At 37.8% G+C, this 14477-nt stretch overlaps 1 protein-coding gene across 19 annotated transcripts in view; it reads right to left on the reverse strand.

The window, feature by feature from the left end:
- Positions 1-14477, reverse strand: part of LOC127859027 (E3 ubiquitin-protein ligase HUWE1-like) — a 187591-nt gene that overhangs the window by 49653 nt on the left and 123461 nt on the right. For all 19 annotated transcript variants that reach the window (XM_052396422.1, XM_052396431.1, XM_052396417.1 and 16 more), the window contains 6 exons: positions 11660-11792; positions 9605-9718; positions 8428-8629; positions 3487-3637; positions 2847-2973; positions 1651-1805 (listed from right to left, as the gene is read on the reverse strand). In XM_052396422.1, the coding sequence (XP_052252382.1) occupies positions 1651-1805; positions 2847-2973; positions 3487-3637; positions 8428-8629; positions 9605-9718; positions 11660-11792 (882 nt within the window). The remainder of the gene's footprint in view (positions 1-1650; positions 1806-2846; positions 2974-3486; positions 3638-8427; positions 8630-9604; positions 9719-11659; positions 11793-14477) is intronic.

The raw sequence follows: 14477 nt of genomic DNA on the forward strand, positions 1-14477 counted from the left end.
GACCGGTGATCAATGACCGCACCAGACCGGTGACCGGACCGGTGACATGACCGGTGATCAATGACCGGACCGGTGACAGACGTACCGGTCATATCATGACCAGTGTTGTCACCGGATAATGACCGTATTGCGGATGCCTAATGGTCCGGCATTGGTCGATGTCCTTGACCAAATCCATCGGGCAAAGACTGGCTGACGGCTGTCGCCATATCGTCTGATGTTGACCGACTGTCTAAGAGACTTAGCATAGTACGGTCGCCATCATGCCCGATACCCGGTGACTGATGCTGCAACTTGTCATCCATGGTCTGCGAAGTCACCGGGTATTTATCCACTCTTGTTTCTGCGACCATAATGTAGTCAAATATATGAAAAACAAGAGCAAAGCATATTCAACCATAAACTGGTCACAGACCAGATTATCATACGGCACATAAAATCATTATTTGACCATAATGAAAATTATAATAATACTGCCGTAGATCATAAATTAAACAAAAGTTTAATTCAAAACAGATGAAAAATAAAATGACGATCAATTAGATTGTCATACAGAACGTTAAAATCATTATTGCACACAATGGCAAATGATAAACAATCTGTCAATAGAAGAACACGCTTTGCACGATCTCGTAACACATTGGAAGAACATGCTTTGCATGTTCTAGCAATGTATTAGAAGAGCACATTTTGCACGTGGTTGTTCGCGCCTGAAAACACCCAGCATGGTAGAAATAAACCATTGTTCCATAATAATAAGCATGGCTTACCTTTACAAATGAAACAAAATCCATCAAATCCACATAAATTAATCCAAATGAGAAATAAAAAGATCAATAACACAATTTTTCTATTCGAAACCCCATCAACCAAGTGAAATAAATAAAAAAACAATTTTCAATTAAGAGCCGTAAAAGACACTTATACACCTGGTCGATCCGGAAAGAACATTGAGGGTTGGTTACCAATTTTGCCTAGGTTGCATTGCACTATGTTTAACCTGGCCTGTATTACGGTATTTAGGTGGCGGATTCCCATTAAAATTCCGGATGAGTTAATTCCCCTTGGAAAGGAGAAGCATGAGAGTAGGTCAGTATTAATGACATTAAAATCTACACAAGGTCACAAAGCAACCAAGCAAAAATATTCATCCACAACATATGATCAAAATACTGTATTATCATTTCGGCCGTGGTCTGTGAAAAGGGGTCTTATGCATGTGCATAAAGTGTCGCCCCAGATTAGCCTGTGCAGTCCACACAGGCTTATCAGGGACAACACTTTCCGCCTAAACTGGAATTTTTGCTAAGAAGAGAATTTTTTAAACCATAATATTGTTAAAGCGGAAAGGTGAGTCCCTCATTAGCCTGTGCGGACTCTGGGACAACAATTTAGGCACATGCATTAAACCCCCTTTTCACAGACCACGGTCAACTTATATTTGTCAGCATAAAATTTCCAGATTAAAAAAAGGAGACTTTTTCATGGGCACGTAATTAAATAAATTTCTGATTTGTGATAAAAAGTGGAAACTGCTCAATATCTGATGTGTTTGAGTTAAAATCTATGGATCGTCAACCAACGAAATCAATGAAGATTAATGCCCCAGGAATACATATGATTTAATGGTATCTGTGTAAGTCCAAGAACCTCCATCTTCTGTTCCCCAGACTCTGTTTTCTTCTCATTCTCTGCAGCTTTCTTGGCAGCCTCTTCCTCGGCAGCTTTTTGTCGTTTGTCTCGGCGTTCAGCCAGCTCCTCGTCCCGCTTCTTCTCCAGCATGTCAACTATGCCTGGCTTGATGGCTGAAACACATGCCAGGATTGCAATATATCTAAGCCTCATTCTGGCAAAGTGGGGCTAAATGCATGTGTGTGTCGTCCCAGATTAGCCTGAGCAGTCTGCTTAAAAGCGTTCTGCTTTCGCAGTATTTTTCGTTTGAAGGAAGTCTTTTTTACCCAAAATCCTGTCTAGGTGATGCCATTCTTCATTAGCCTGTATGGACTGCAAAGGTTTATCTGGGACGACACTTTACGTACAGATATTAAGTCCCATTTCCCTTATTGAGAGTAATGGTAACAAACTTGTAGCTCAAATAAAAAGTTCTTAAGCATTTTGTTTAAATTCTTTGTCCTCATTTAAATAGTTTAAAAAAATCATATTTCAGTCAAACATGAGGTCAACATTGTGAAAAACAACCGCTTTCAAATTTGATTGCCTAGTAAAGACTTTGTAGCTAAGAGACATATATGACATCTTTTCTTATAACTTACTTTTTCTCCAAACTAAAAACCATTATTTTACACTGTATGTACAGTGCTAGGGATGAATAAAATGTGCAATAAAGATGAAAAAAGAGGGTATGAAAGGCCCAGTTGCTCACCTGAGATAACAAGATATTATTGGGACAAATCTTCTGGACAAGTTTCATGAAGATCAGAAAATACATGTGGCCTTTAGAGTGTTAACAAGGTTTTACTATAGCCATATAAGGAAAAATGCCCCACCCCCTGGCAGCCATGTTTTCCAACCATCCGGCATCATTTTTGAACTTGTCATAAATATTATTGGGATGAATCTTCTGACAAAGTTTCATGAGATCGGACAGTAAATGTGGCCCCTAGAGTGTTAACAAGATTTTACTATAGCCATATAATGTAAAATGCCCCGCCCCTTGGAAATTAAGGGAAAATTGTTAAGAAATATTCTGAGGGGAAGTTGCCTATATAAGGCCCGTGCTAAAGAATGAAAAAGTCCTGTTGATGGATACAAACCAGAGTTTGCACCAAATTGTGAACATGTCAAGCGCTAAATAATAATCACCATTTATCTCACACACTACTGACCTGCCATGCAGTCTAGGATGCTGTCCCCGTCGAGCACCTTGGCCTCCTCAGTCCAGCGGTTCAGCGTGCTCGGGATACTGGACAGGGTACCAAAACTGGACGCACTGCTACCATCAGAGTACGATTCCTGCAGGGGGGGACCATACACACATAATGGGCTTGATGCATGTGCTTAAAGTATGGTCCCAGATTAGCCTGTGCAGCATGCATAGACTAAAACAGGGATGACACTACCGCTTTCATGTTATTTCCCATTTATTCTTAGCTAGGTGGAAAGAATTGTCCTTCATTTGCCTAACTGGACTGCAGAAGTCATTTATGCCATGACACTTTAAACACATACATTAAGTCCTGTCTTCTCAGAGCAAGAACCATAGTTTCCATTTGTTTGTTGGGCATGGAGAGCAACATGTCAATGACATTGCAACACTAAACATGGTGGAGCAGTTTGAAAAGTAGGATAGAGAAACTGTTCTCCATAATAAATGTGATATAATTTGAGGACAAAAGTTTATCACTGAAATAATGTTTGGGAAAGCAAGCTCTTCAACAGCAAAATATCAATATTTGTGTGTATTAATATATTTAAGTGCATATCTGAGAGGTAATGGGTAAATCCTTGCCCCATACTGGTCCATACCTGAAAGAGATCCTCAAGTATCTCCTCGTACTCTGGCCGGGAGCTGATCCCGTTGTTGGAGAGGACAACCCGGGTGTGGGCGGGGCCTGCCTGGGTACTCAGGGTGTTGGTCAACTGAAGGATGTCTGCAGCTGTGCTGGGGCCCAGCAACCTATGTGAATACAGATTTTTTCATGTTTACATTCAAGGAAACCAAACTTGTGTTTTAACTTGAGATATGGGGATGATTTATGATAATACATGAGGCCTACACAATACATGCTTAAACTATCCAATTGTTAAATTTATACCCCCCCCCCTCCCAAAAAAAAATTATAAAAAAAAAGTTTATGGATGGGTACAAATCCCTTGATATACACTATAATTCTTAAAAGAAATATTAACCAAGTGTAGGGCAATTGATTTTATGCATTGCAATTATCCTAAATGATATCTATACACTTATGAAGTTTCATATTGAAATCTTGTAGCGTACCTGAGATATAGCCCTCAAACATTATATCATACAAAAATAACAACGGGCAATAACTTATATTGAAGAAAGTGTAGGGTTATGGTTCTTATGCATGGCACTTTCCTCATTGATATCTTTACACCCATTAAGTTTCATGTTGATATCTTATATTGTTTCTGACATATAGCCCTAAAATATTACACTATACAAAAAAGCAAAGGGCACTAACTCTTATTTCAGAAAGTTTAGGGTTATGATTGTTGTGCATTGTACTTCTCACTGAAGTTTTATGTTTATATCTTGTATCATTCCTGAGATATAGCCATAAACGGTTCGTGACAGACGCCAATTCTATATCCCTCCCCCTTTGGCGATGGATAATAAAGTGCATTTTAAGGTTATTGGCAGTACAAAGTACCAGTATAATACTTCTAGTAATATCATCAAAAAAAACAAGAGCACCGCCTTGCGGGTGCAGACCGCTCATCTATTTTCTTTTTAAAGGTGAAGGGACTCTCATTTTCAATCACAAAGGAGGGAGGAGTGGAGTGAAGAGGGGTGTATAGTGTGGGGTTGTGGACATTTATTACATTATCTTCCAAAAAAGCGAAAAAAAAATTAAAAAAAAATTAAAAAATCGGGGCGGGGGGGGGGGTGTTTTGGGTGCGATGGTTGGACGGTATTTCAAACATAACCGTTTTAAAAAAAAAATGGGGGGGGGGGTATAGTGTGAGGGTGTGGTGATAATTTGTGAGATGATCTTAAAAAAAAAAAAAAAAAAAAAAAAAAAAAAAAAATCAAAACAAAAAATTGGGGGGTGGGGGGGGTGGGGGTATAGTGTGAGGGTGTGGTGGTCATTTGTGAGATGATCTTAAAAAAAAAAAAAAAAAAAAAAAAAAAAAAAAATTAGGGGGGGGGGGGGGGAGGGCACGGGGGATGGTTTGGGTGAAGTCTATTGTGGTATGTCAGGCAAGAGTAGTTTCATCAAAGTATCAATCAAATCTAATCATAAATAAAGAAGTTATGGCAATTTTAGCAAAATTTAATAATTTGACCTTGAGAGTCAAGGTCATTCAATGGTCAAAGTAAAATTCAAGTTGCCAGGTACAGTAACCTCATGATAGCTTGTAAGAATTTGAAGTTTGAAAGCAATAGCCTTGATACTTCGAGTGGATCGAAACACAAAATTTAACCATATATTAAAAGTTACTAAGTCAAAAAAGCCGACGCCGACGCCAAGGTGATGACAATAGCTCATAATTTTTTTTCAAAAAATAGATGAGCTAATAATATTTAATTCTCAAAAAAGTGATCATGAATTCAACAAAGAATATCAAGCAATTGATATTTCTGAACTTTTATTTTTGCAAACAATTTATTTTCTCTATTGAATAACAGAACATCAAATTAGCAGATCAACATCATTATTGATTTTTATTGCTATTTAAAAAAGCAAATTTGTTTAATTGATATCCCCTGCCAATATACTTCTAGACACAAAAGTTTTCTGGACGGATGGACAACGTCAACGTTCATCATCTTCTATCCATATATATATATATATACTCATACCAAGTTTCAATGAAATCCGTCAAAGCACTTCCAAGATATGGCTCCGGACACACCCAAAAAGATTTTTTCAATATACAAAGGGCCATACCTCTGTTATTATTCAATGGTATACAATGCCATTTGGTGTGCATCATACTCTTATCCATATATATACTCATACCAAGTTTCAATGAATTCTGACAAAGCACTTCAAAGATATGGCTATGGACACAAAAAAGCATTTTTTCAGGATACAAAGGACCATAACTTCGTTATTAACAGATGGTGTACAAAGCCATTTGGTGTACATCATATGTATATCTATATATATACTCATATCAATTTTCAATGAAATCCGCCAAAGCAATTCCAATATATGGCTCCGGACACAAAAGTGCCGGACGGAAAGACAAAAGGAAGGACAACACCGAAACAATATCCATTCACCTATATATAAAATGTGGAAATACAGTCGACACCAATAGCCCCAATCCCCATTGATCCCAAGTTTGACTTCTACGAGTACATACTAAACAATATAGGCCATGCTCTGTGGAAAAGGGGTTTAATGCATGTGCATAAAGTGTCATCCCAGATAAGCCTGTGCAAACCACATAGGCTAATCAGGGACAACACTTTTTGCCTAAGCTTGATTTTTGCTAAGAAGAGACTTTCTTTAAAAGAAAAATATCATAAAAGCAGAAAGTGCCGTCCCTAAATAGCTGTCGCAGACTGCACAGGCTAATCTGGGACAACACTTTACGCACATGCATTTAACCCCCTTTTCACAGTGCACGACCTATGAAGACAACTATAAAATTATCATATACCTTTGTCACAATAAAGGACTGGTTAATTAAATACTTAAATAAAATACTTAAATACTTTATTCCCAAATTGACAATTTATTGAGTAATCTGGCACATGTTTTTGGCAGGCTAGTGTTAACTGGCAGTAGGTCTAGCACAAGAAATAACACTTGTATGATTGATTTGATGCAACGGAAATGCTTTTCACAGAGCACGGCCTATGTAGACAACTATAATATTATCATATACCTTTGTCACAATAAAGGACTGGTTACTTAAATACTTAAATAAAATACTTAAATACTTTATTCCCAAATGGACAATTTATTGAGTAATCTGGCACATGTATTTGGCAGGCTAGTGTTAACTGGCAGTAGGTCTAGCACAAGAAATAACACTTGTATGATTGATTTGATGCAAAGGAAATGCTTTTTTTTTTTTTTTACTATTGAGGTTAACCTTTACAAGAAAATGTAACTAATAAACATACTGTTCAGTACGTAAACAATTGACCTCCTGCATCCCTAAAAAATATCAAGGGCCTTGACTTGAGACATGACATCAGGGTTTTTTAAGTTTTCCAAGGTCTGTTTTTCATTAACCCTTCTAAGACTTATTAGTGCTGACTTTTAAAGGTTCAAACTTATAATTTGGTATAAATTATCGCAAGCATTATCACACAGGGGACAGACACAATCCAGCGTTAGAAGTACATTTATTGAGCAAACCTTAAAATTGTGATTGAGAACAATAAATGTAGACCGTGACTTAAACCAAGTGGTTTTTCCACCAGGCTTTATTGCTTAGCCAATTAATATAGCTATATGTTTACTCCACAAGACGCAATGGACACTGTGCTTATGGGAAGAGTATAGCATTCATAAAGTAAACATGAAAATTACATTGCCAAATCTGCAAAATAAAATCAACCAGGCTTAATTTCTGGAACATTCATGTAGCTATTTGTTAACACCATGGGGCACATTGACTCTGTGTAAATGGGAATAGTATAGCATTCAATCTGATGTTTTTAAATTAACACAGTAACAACATTGAAACTGAAATGTAGTTCCAGACTTGATCCTGGCAGTTTTCTACTAGGCTTGATTTCTGGAACATTCCTGTAGCTATATATTTACTCCACAAGACACATTGAACACTGTGCTTATGGGAAGAGTATAGCATAACTTTATTAGTCAATATGCCATTTACACCAATCAACATAAATATTTAAGTAATAAAAAATAAAATATACCAATTCAAAAGTGCACAAAAAAAATATATAAAAAGATGAACCAGTAGATAACATTGTCCTAATGATACCAGTGGACCACTGTAAATCTTAATTACTTGTGAGACATTAATTTTCGTAGATTTTGTGGGTGACCGATCTACCAATTTAAACCTTTACCACTCAGGAACGCACTTTGACACATTTGAAGTCTTTTAGAAAATTAAATTAAATTTGAGTCCTTTCTTAATAAATTCAAGTTTAAAAGGCTTCATTTCCAACCTTTAGATCCTCATGAGCAGCAAACAGCATAAAACCTGAACAGACTGTGAGTTACTGGCAGGCTGTTCTGGTTTTATGCTGTTTGCACATAGCCATTTTTACTTTGCTTCTGAGGGGGAAAGGGTTAAACACATCAGAAAATGACCAACATAAATTTCTCTTTTTTCTCCAAAATCACAATCCACGCATGTACATGTCCACCAAATAAAACACACTTTTTTCCAAACCACGAAACTGCAGGCCAACAAATATCATTGATTTAACAGCAAGGCTTTTTTTTGCTGTTTTTGTGAAGTGGCCTTTGCCCCCCCCCCCCCCCCCATTTTGTAAAAAATTGAGTTGCAAACTGTTCAAAATTGTGAAAACACGAGTCGGGAACTTTCTAAAATTGTGAAAATTTGAGTTGCAAACTTCTTGAAATTGTAAAAATTTGAGCAAACTTCTAGGAATTGTGAAAATATGAGTCAGAATTTCCCAAAAGTGTGAACAACAGCCATTCTCACAGAAGGTCAAAAGCCCTGTACAGTATACAAAATCAACAGCCAACATTTGCTACATATCCCAGGGACTATCCTTACTGTGCCACTATTGCTACACACCCTGACTGATCTTACCTCTGCAGTATCACAGGTGGGTTGGGTGGGCGAGGGAAGTTCATGTTTATCGTCTGAGTCCCGGGTGTGTGTCTCCACAAGCCTGCACGACCCCGGCCCCGGCTCTGCAGTCGGTACACGGAGCTGGACTGGGTCTCGGACTGGCGCGCCAGTAGAGGGTGGATCATGGTCACATTACTTGGTGCTGGGGGCACTGTGGGAGCTGTCAAAGATGGGATAACTGGGCTTAATGCATGTTCGTCAAGTGTCATCCCAGATTAGCCTATGCAGTCTGCCGAGGCTAATCAAGGAAGACACTTTCTGCTTTTATGGTATTTAATGTGCAAAGCGGTCTCTTCTTAGCAAAAGTCCACTTAAAACGGAAACTGAACAGTCAAATCTGGGTTGACACTTTAGTTACATGCATTTATATTAGCCCTGCTATCCCAGATCAAGGCTCAAGTAATACACTTGAGTAAACAACAACGCTTAAACTGAAACAAATCTGGCCTTTTACTGAGGTATCTATAATTCTCAATAATATTGCAATTACGTCTAACAAAGTATATAACTTTCATTTATATGATTAAGTTCTACTAATTTCTATTAAATTAGTTTTCCGCAGACTTTTCAAGCAAAAACAAACCAAATCCCCAAATTTAATTTTTTACCAAAATGGCCAGGAAAAGGCTTGCAAACACCAAACAAAAGCTGTAAGAACATACACACCTTTAACATGGTATGGCATTAAAAATAAGATGAATGACAAATGTTTAAAATGAGTTTATAAAACAACTACATGTATAAGTCATGTATACACAATAACTGTGCCACTGTTTAAACCAAAATGAACCTTCACAAATTAATTGCCGTTGCAGACATGAACCTTTACTTTGCAATTTTTCGACAAATAATTTTTAGTGAAAGGTCTTAATTTGAAGCGCACTTATCATGTCTACAACACATCTAGGTCGCAGTGGTGTAGTGGATATGACTTCTGCCTAACAATCGGGAGGTCATGGGTTCAATTCCCATTGTCAGAGCGTTCTTTAGATTTCCCCTATAGACATCAATGCACTGGTTCTAGTCCCAAGCAATGGACTCATGAGCGTTTCAAATAATCCTTAGGCTTTTCATGCAATAGAGCTAAAATTAATAGGTTAAAACTAACACATCTAGGTACGGTAATGCTACATACCTGCGGTATCATTGCCATTGTTATCATTATCATGGATGGAGATGGGGACCTGGTAGGTGCGAATGTTGCCACCATCATCCAGGGCATTGGCCAGCAGCACAGGACGCATACCACCTTGACAACACAGACAAAATATCAAGTGAGATAGCCTGTCATATCAACACTGGATGCATACCACCTAGACACACAGACACAATACCAAGTGAGATAGCCTATCATATCAGCACAGGACGCATACCACCTAGACACACAGACACAATACCAAGTCAAATAGCCTGTCATATCAACACAGGATGCATACCACCTAGACACACAGACACAATACCACAGACACAATACCAAGTCAAAAAGCCTGTCATATCAACACAGACACATTATCAAGTGAGATAGCCTGTCATATCAACACAGACACAATACCAAGTCAAATAGCCTGTCATATCAACATAGACACAATACCAAGTCAAATAGCCTGTCATATCAACACAGACACATTATCAAGTGAGATAGCCTGTCATATCAACACAGACACATTATCAAGTGAGATGATTAAATAGTAACAGCATGTAAAGTTACATACGTCCCTTTAAACTTACCATGTTTACTATCCAACAACAGGGTTTTTACCTTCTTTAGCAATGGCCTTATAAAGGCCCCTTCCCTTAAGAGAATTTCTTAAAACTGATGCCATATTCCCCAAAATTCAAGCTTACTTTCGGAAATTTCTTCCCTTTTTCAGTAAAAAAAAAAATTCACCTTAAATGGAAGGCCACTTTCCCCAAAACAAGACAAGAGATTGCCAAGCAATATTGTCCCCTACCAGTGAAACTCCACCATTGTCAGATTTTTTTTGATTTTTTTTATTTGTTGCCATAGCAACAAGAATTCTTGATGTAGGAACAAAATGAAATGACGTGCATAATCTCCATATTGCCATCTATCCATGTTTCGAGTTTCATGAAAAAATATGATGAACTTTTAAAGTTATCACAGGATCTAGAAAAGTGTGACAGACAGACAGACTGACTAGTGACAGACTGACTAAAAGACTGACAGACGGAGCACAACCTATAAGTCCCCTCCGGTTTCACCGTTAGGGGACAAAAAAAAGCCCTGAACAATTTTCATAAAAAGATGCCCTACTGCCCCTTTTAAGGCCTCTGGCCATTATATAGTCTTTCTTAATCCTAAATAACTGTAACATACATTTTCAGTGTTTTTTTTTTTGATGAAATATTCGGCGTTATTCGGCCCCATTCCCCCATCTTTAGAGTATATATTTTTCCCCAAAATATTTTTTAAATTCCCCTCTCGGAAGTGTTATTCAATTTTAATCAATACCTCATTTAAATACTTTCATTACGAATTTACTACAATTTTCCTGAACTGCATCCGCGTGTTTACTTTATTTTAGCCTTTACGGCAAACAATACGTAGTTCACTATCACGACTTTCGCTTTACGACATCTACTGCAAACCATATGTATTCCAACATGTCGCACAACAACAAAAGCTATCGTAAAAAAATTGACAAATCTGTTTTAACTAAAAAATAAATTGATATTCTTTTCAAACAAGTACAATTTAAAGTCAGTCTTCTTCAAATGCCGGCAGTGAAACGCCAGAAACGTCCGGTCAAGAGAGTGTTGAAAGACTGTTTAGTTTGCTCAACCTGTTTTGCACGCCACAGAGAAACAGACTTGGGGAAGCTACACTGAAGTCCCTGATCAGACTTTGTCTGCACACGGAGAGACTTGGTGAAGAGGAGGTCACCAGAATAATTGATAAATTCGCTGAAAAGCCCATAAATGTTAAACTTTGAACATAACATGTTAATGAATAAAAGAGTTTGAATTATGTTTTTCTCCCTCTGTATGGTGAATTATAGTGTTAAAACTTGATTTTGTACTGTAACTAAGCATAGAAATTTCCCCCTTTTCCCCATTTACGCGAGAATTTTCCCCCTCTCAGGGGACCCGACCCCCTTCCCCCGAGACTGAAAAAAACCACTGATTTTGTAAGCCTATATAATTATTTACGGATGCGTTTTTAACTCACCATCAGCCAGTATTTCTTCAGGGTGTAAGGAGAACCCCTGATCGGTGAAACCGCGACTGAATGGCATACGGCCTCCAAATGGCGGGAGGCTCTCTGGTTGAAAGTCAAAGTTGTCTGCCTCCATGTCCGATCCCTGAACACAAACGAAGGAAAAAGATAAGATTCAATTTCAATTAAAAAGGTCCAGCCATTGATTTCACATTAATATAAGATCAGATAACAAATAAGTTGTAGTCCATAAAATGAGCCACATGGTTGTTCCACCAGGCTTGATTTCTTGGACAGTTGGTGTAGCTATATATTTACTCCACAAGACACTTTGAACACTGTGCTCATGGGAAGAGTATAGCATTCAATCTTATGTTCTTAAATTACAACAGCGACAACATTGAAACTGAAATGTAGTTCCAGACTTGATCCTAGCAGTGGTCTACTAGGCTTGATTTCTGAAACATTCCTGTAGCTATATATTTACTCCACAAGACACATTAAACACTGTGCTTATGGGAAGAGTATAGCATTCAATCTTATGTTCTTAAATTACAACAGCAACAACATTGAAACTGAAATGTAGTTCCAGACTTGATCCTAGCAGTATTCTACCAGGCTTGATTTCTGAAACATTCCTGTAGCTATATATTTACTCCACAAGACACATTAAACACTGTGCTTATGGGAAGAGTATAGCATGCACAAATTGAATGATTACATATGACAAAGAATGAGAACAGTCTCTTATAGAAACATAAGCTGTTAACAGACATGTTTTGTTAAATGAGCCTCTTTCTGAGAAAACTGCATATGCGCAATGTCATCCCACATTAGCCTGTGCAGTCAACACAGGCTTATCAGGGACAACGCTTTCTGTCAAACTGAATACTTTTTTAGATACTTTCTTAACCCTTTCCTTGACAGGTACGCGTTTCTACGACCCTATCGATTCCCTGTCAAATACGCGTATCTACGCCTGTATAGATTCCCTGTTATCTACGCATTTCTACTACCCTATCTATTACTTGATATATACGCGTTTTTACGCGGCACGATTTAATTTGATATTTAAATGCTTAAAATGACGTTTTAAGTGTAACAGAAATGCATATACACCTGCGTTCATCATTTTTCTAAACTTTAGAGCAAACATCCGGTCATGTTGCTATTTAAAGTTATGATGCAATTGGCGACCAATCAAGACGAGGGTTTACCATTTGACATGCGTAAATCACGTTCCGGGATGTGCGCACTTCAGGCATTTCGTAATGTCCTAAAATAACTGCTATTCTCGAACCGTATTTAATTTGGACATTTTCCGAAAACGTATTAATAACTCGTTAAAAATGTCGCAAAAATAAACACGTTCCATAGGGATATAATATGATTTGGGTGTAAATCGATTTCATTCTTATTGTTGTTTGATTCCATTATATCGTAAATGTTTGTTTCCGAGATCATATACGAGAATTACATCGATATGTTTAATGGCATGTACACTCAAATGTTTTTACAAACGACACGTGTTTTTGTTTTTTTTTCATAATACACAGGATATTGGATTATCGGTGCTTGATTGGGCAATAAAACAAAGACGCAGTCTGCGGTCTTCAATATGCCTTTGAACTGACCAACATAATAATTAATAGCGCACATGCTAATCTAACATTTAGGGATAAGAAACACGGGTTCTAGACACTTTGAATAAACATGTTTACCGGACGCAGCAGTAGTCTTCAGATGACGTTGGCGCGCGTGCCATGTAACCTCGGCGTTTTGTAATTTGGTACACGAATACACGGGTTTGTCGGCGACTTCTGGGTTATAAAGTTATATGTCGGCGATCAGATTATAAACTGGAGTATTTGATAATAAAGTAGCTGCTTAAAATTGGAATTTTGAAAATAAATACACGAACTGAAGACTTATTGAAGACGCCAACATTGCCGGATTTCGATCGGTAATAAAATGCAAAATGCAAATTAATTATATGAATATTCATGGCACATTATGCAACATCCAATTAAAGTGTTACCGGTATCTTTAAATGTTTATAAATCATTTGGTGAATTAATGTAATAGAAATACCAAGTATTGTACGAATTTGATAAGAAATAATACAATTGATTTTGAAAATGCATGAAGTTGTTTGAGAAACTCTGTGTTTTTCTATAGTCATTTATAAGAATTTACATGAATTTTGAGGCTTGCAGAATGAATTTATAAAATAAAAAAATCTTCAAAAAAGAAAAATTGTAGTTTGGAAAGTAAGAAAAACAAGAGCACCGCCTTGCGGGTGCAGACCGCTCATCTATTTTCTTTTCAAAGGTGAAGGGACTCTCATTTTCAATCACAAAGGAGGGAGGGGTGGAGTGAAGAGGGGTTTATAGTGTGGGGTTGTGGACATTTATTACATTATCTTCCAAAAAAGTGAAAAAAACAAAAAAAAAAAATAGGGGGCGGGGGGAGGGGGGGGGGGGGGGGGGGGTGGGGGGGTGGCGGGGGCGATGGGGGGGGGGGGTATTTTTTGGGTGCGATGGTTGGACGGTATTTCAAACATAACCGTTTAAAAAAAAAAATGGGTGGGGGGGGTATTTTGTGATGGGGTGGTGGTAATTTGTGAGATGAGATTAAAAAAAAATAATAATAAAAAAAAATAAATTGGGGGGGGGGTGGGGTGGGGTGGGGGTATAGTGTGAGGGTGTGGTGGTCATTTGTGAGATGATCTTAAAAAAAAAAAAAAAAAAAATAGGGGGGGGAGGGCGGAGGGGGGGAGGGGGGGAGGGCACGGGGGATGGTTTGGGTGGAGTCTATTGTGGTATGTCAG

This window comes from Dreissena polymorpha, chromosome 1, assembly GCF_020536995.1.
Source record: "Dreissena polymorpha isolate Duluth1 chromosome 1, UMN_Dpol_1.0, whole genome shotgun sequence".
Classification (NCBI taxonomy): domain Eukaryota; kingdom Metazoa; phylum Mollusca; class Bivalvia; order Myida; family Dreissenidae; genus Dreissena; species Dreissena polymorpha.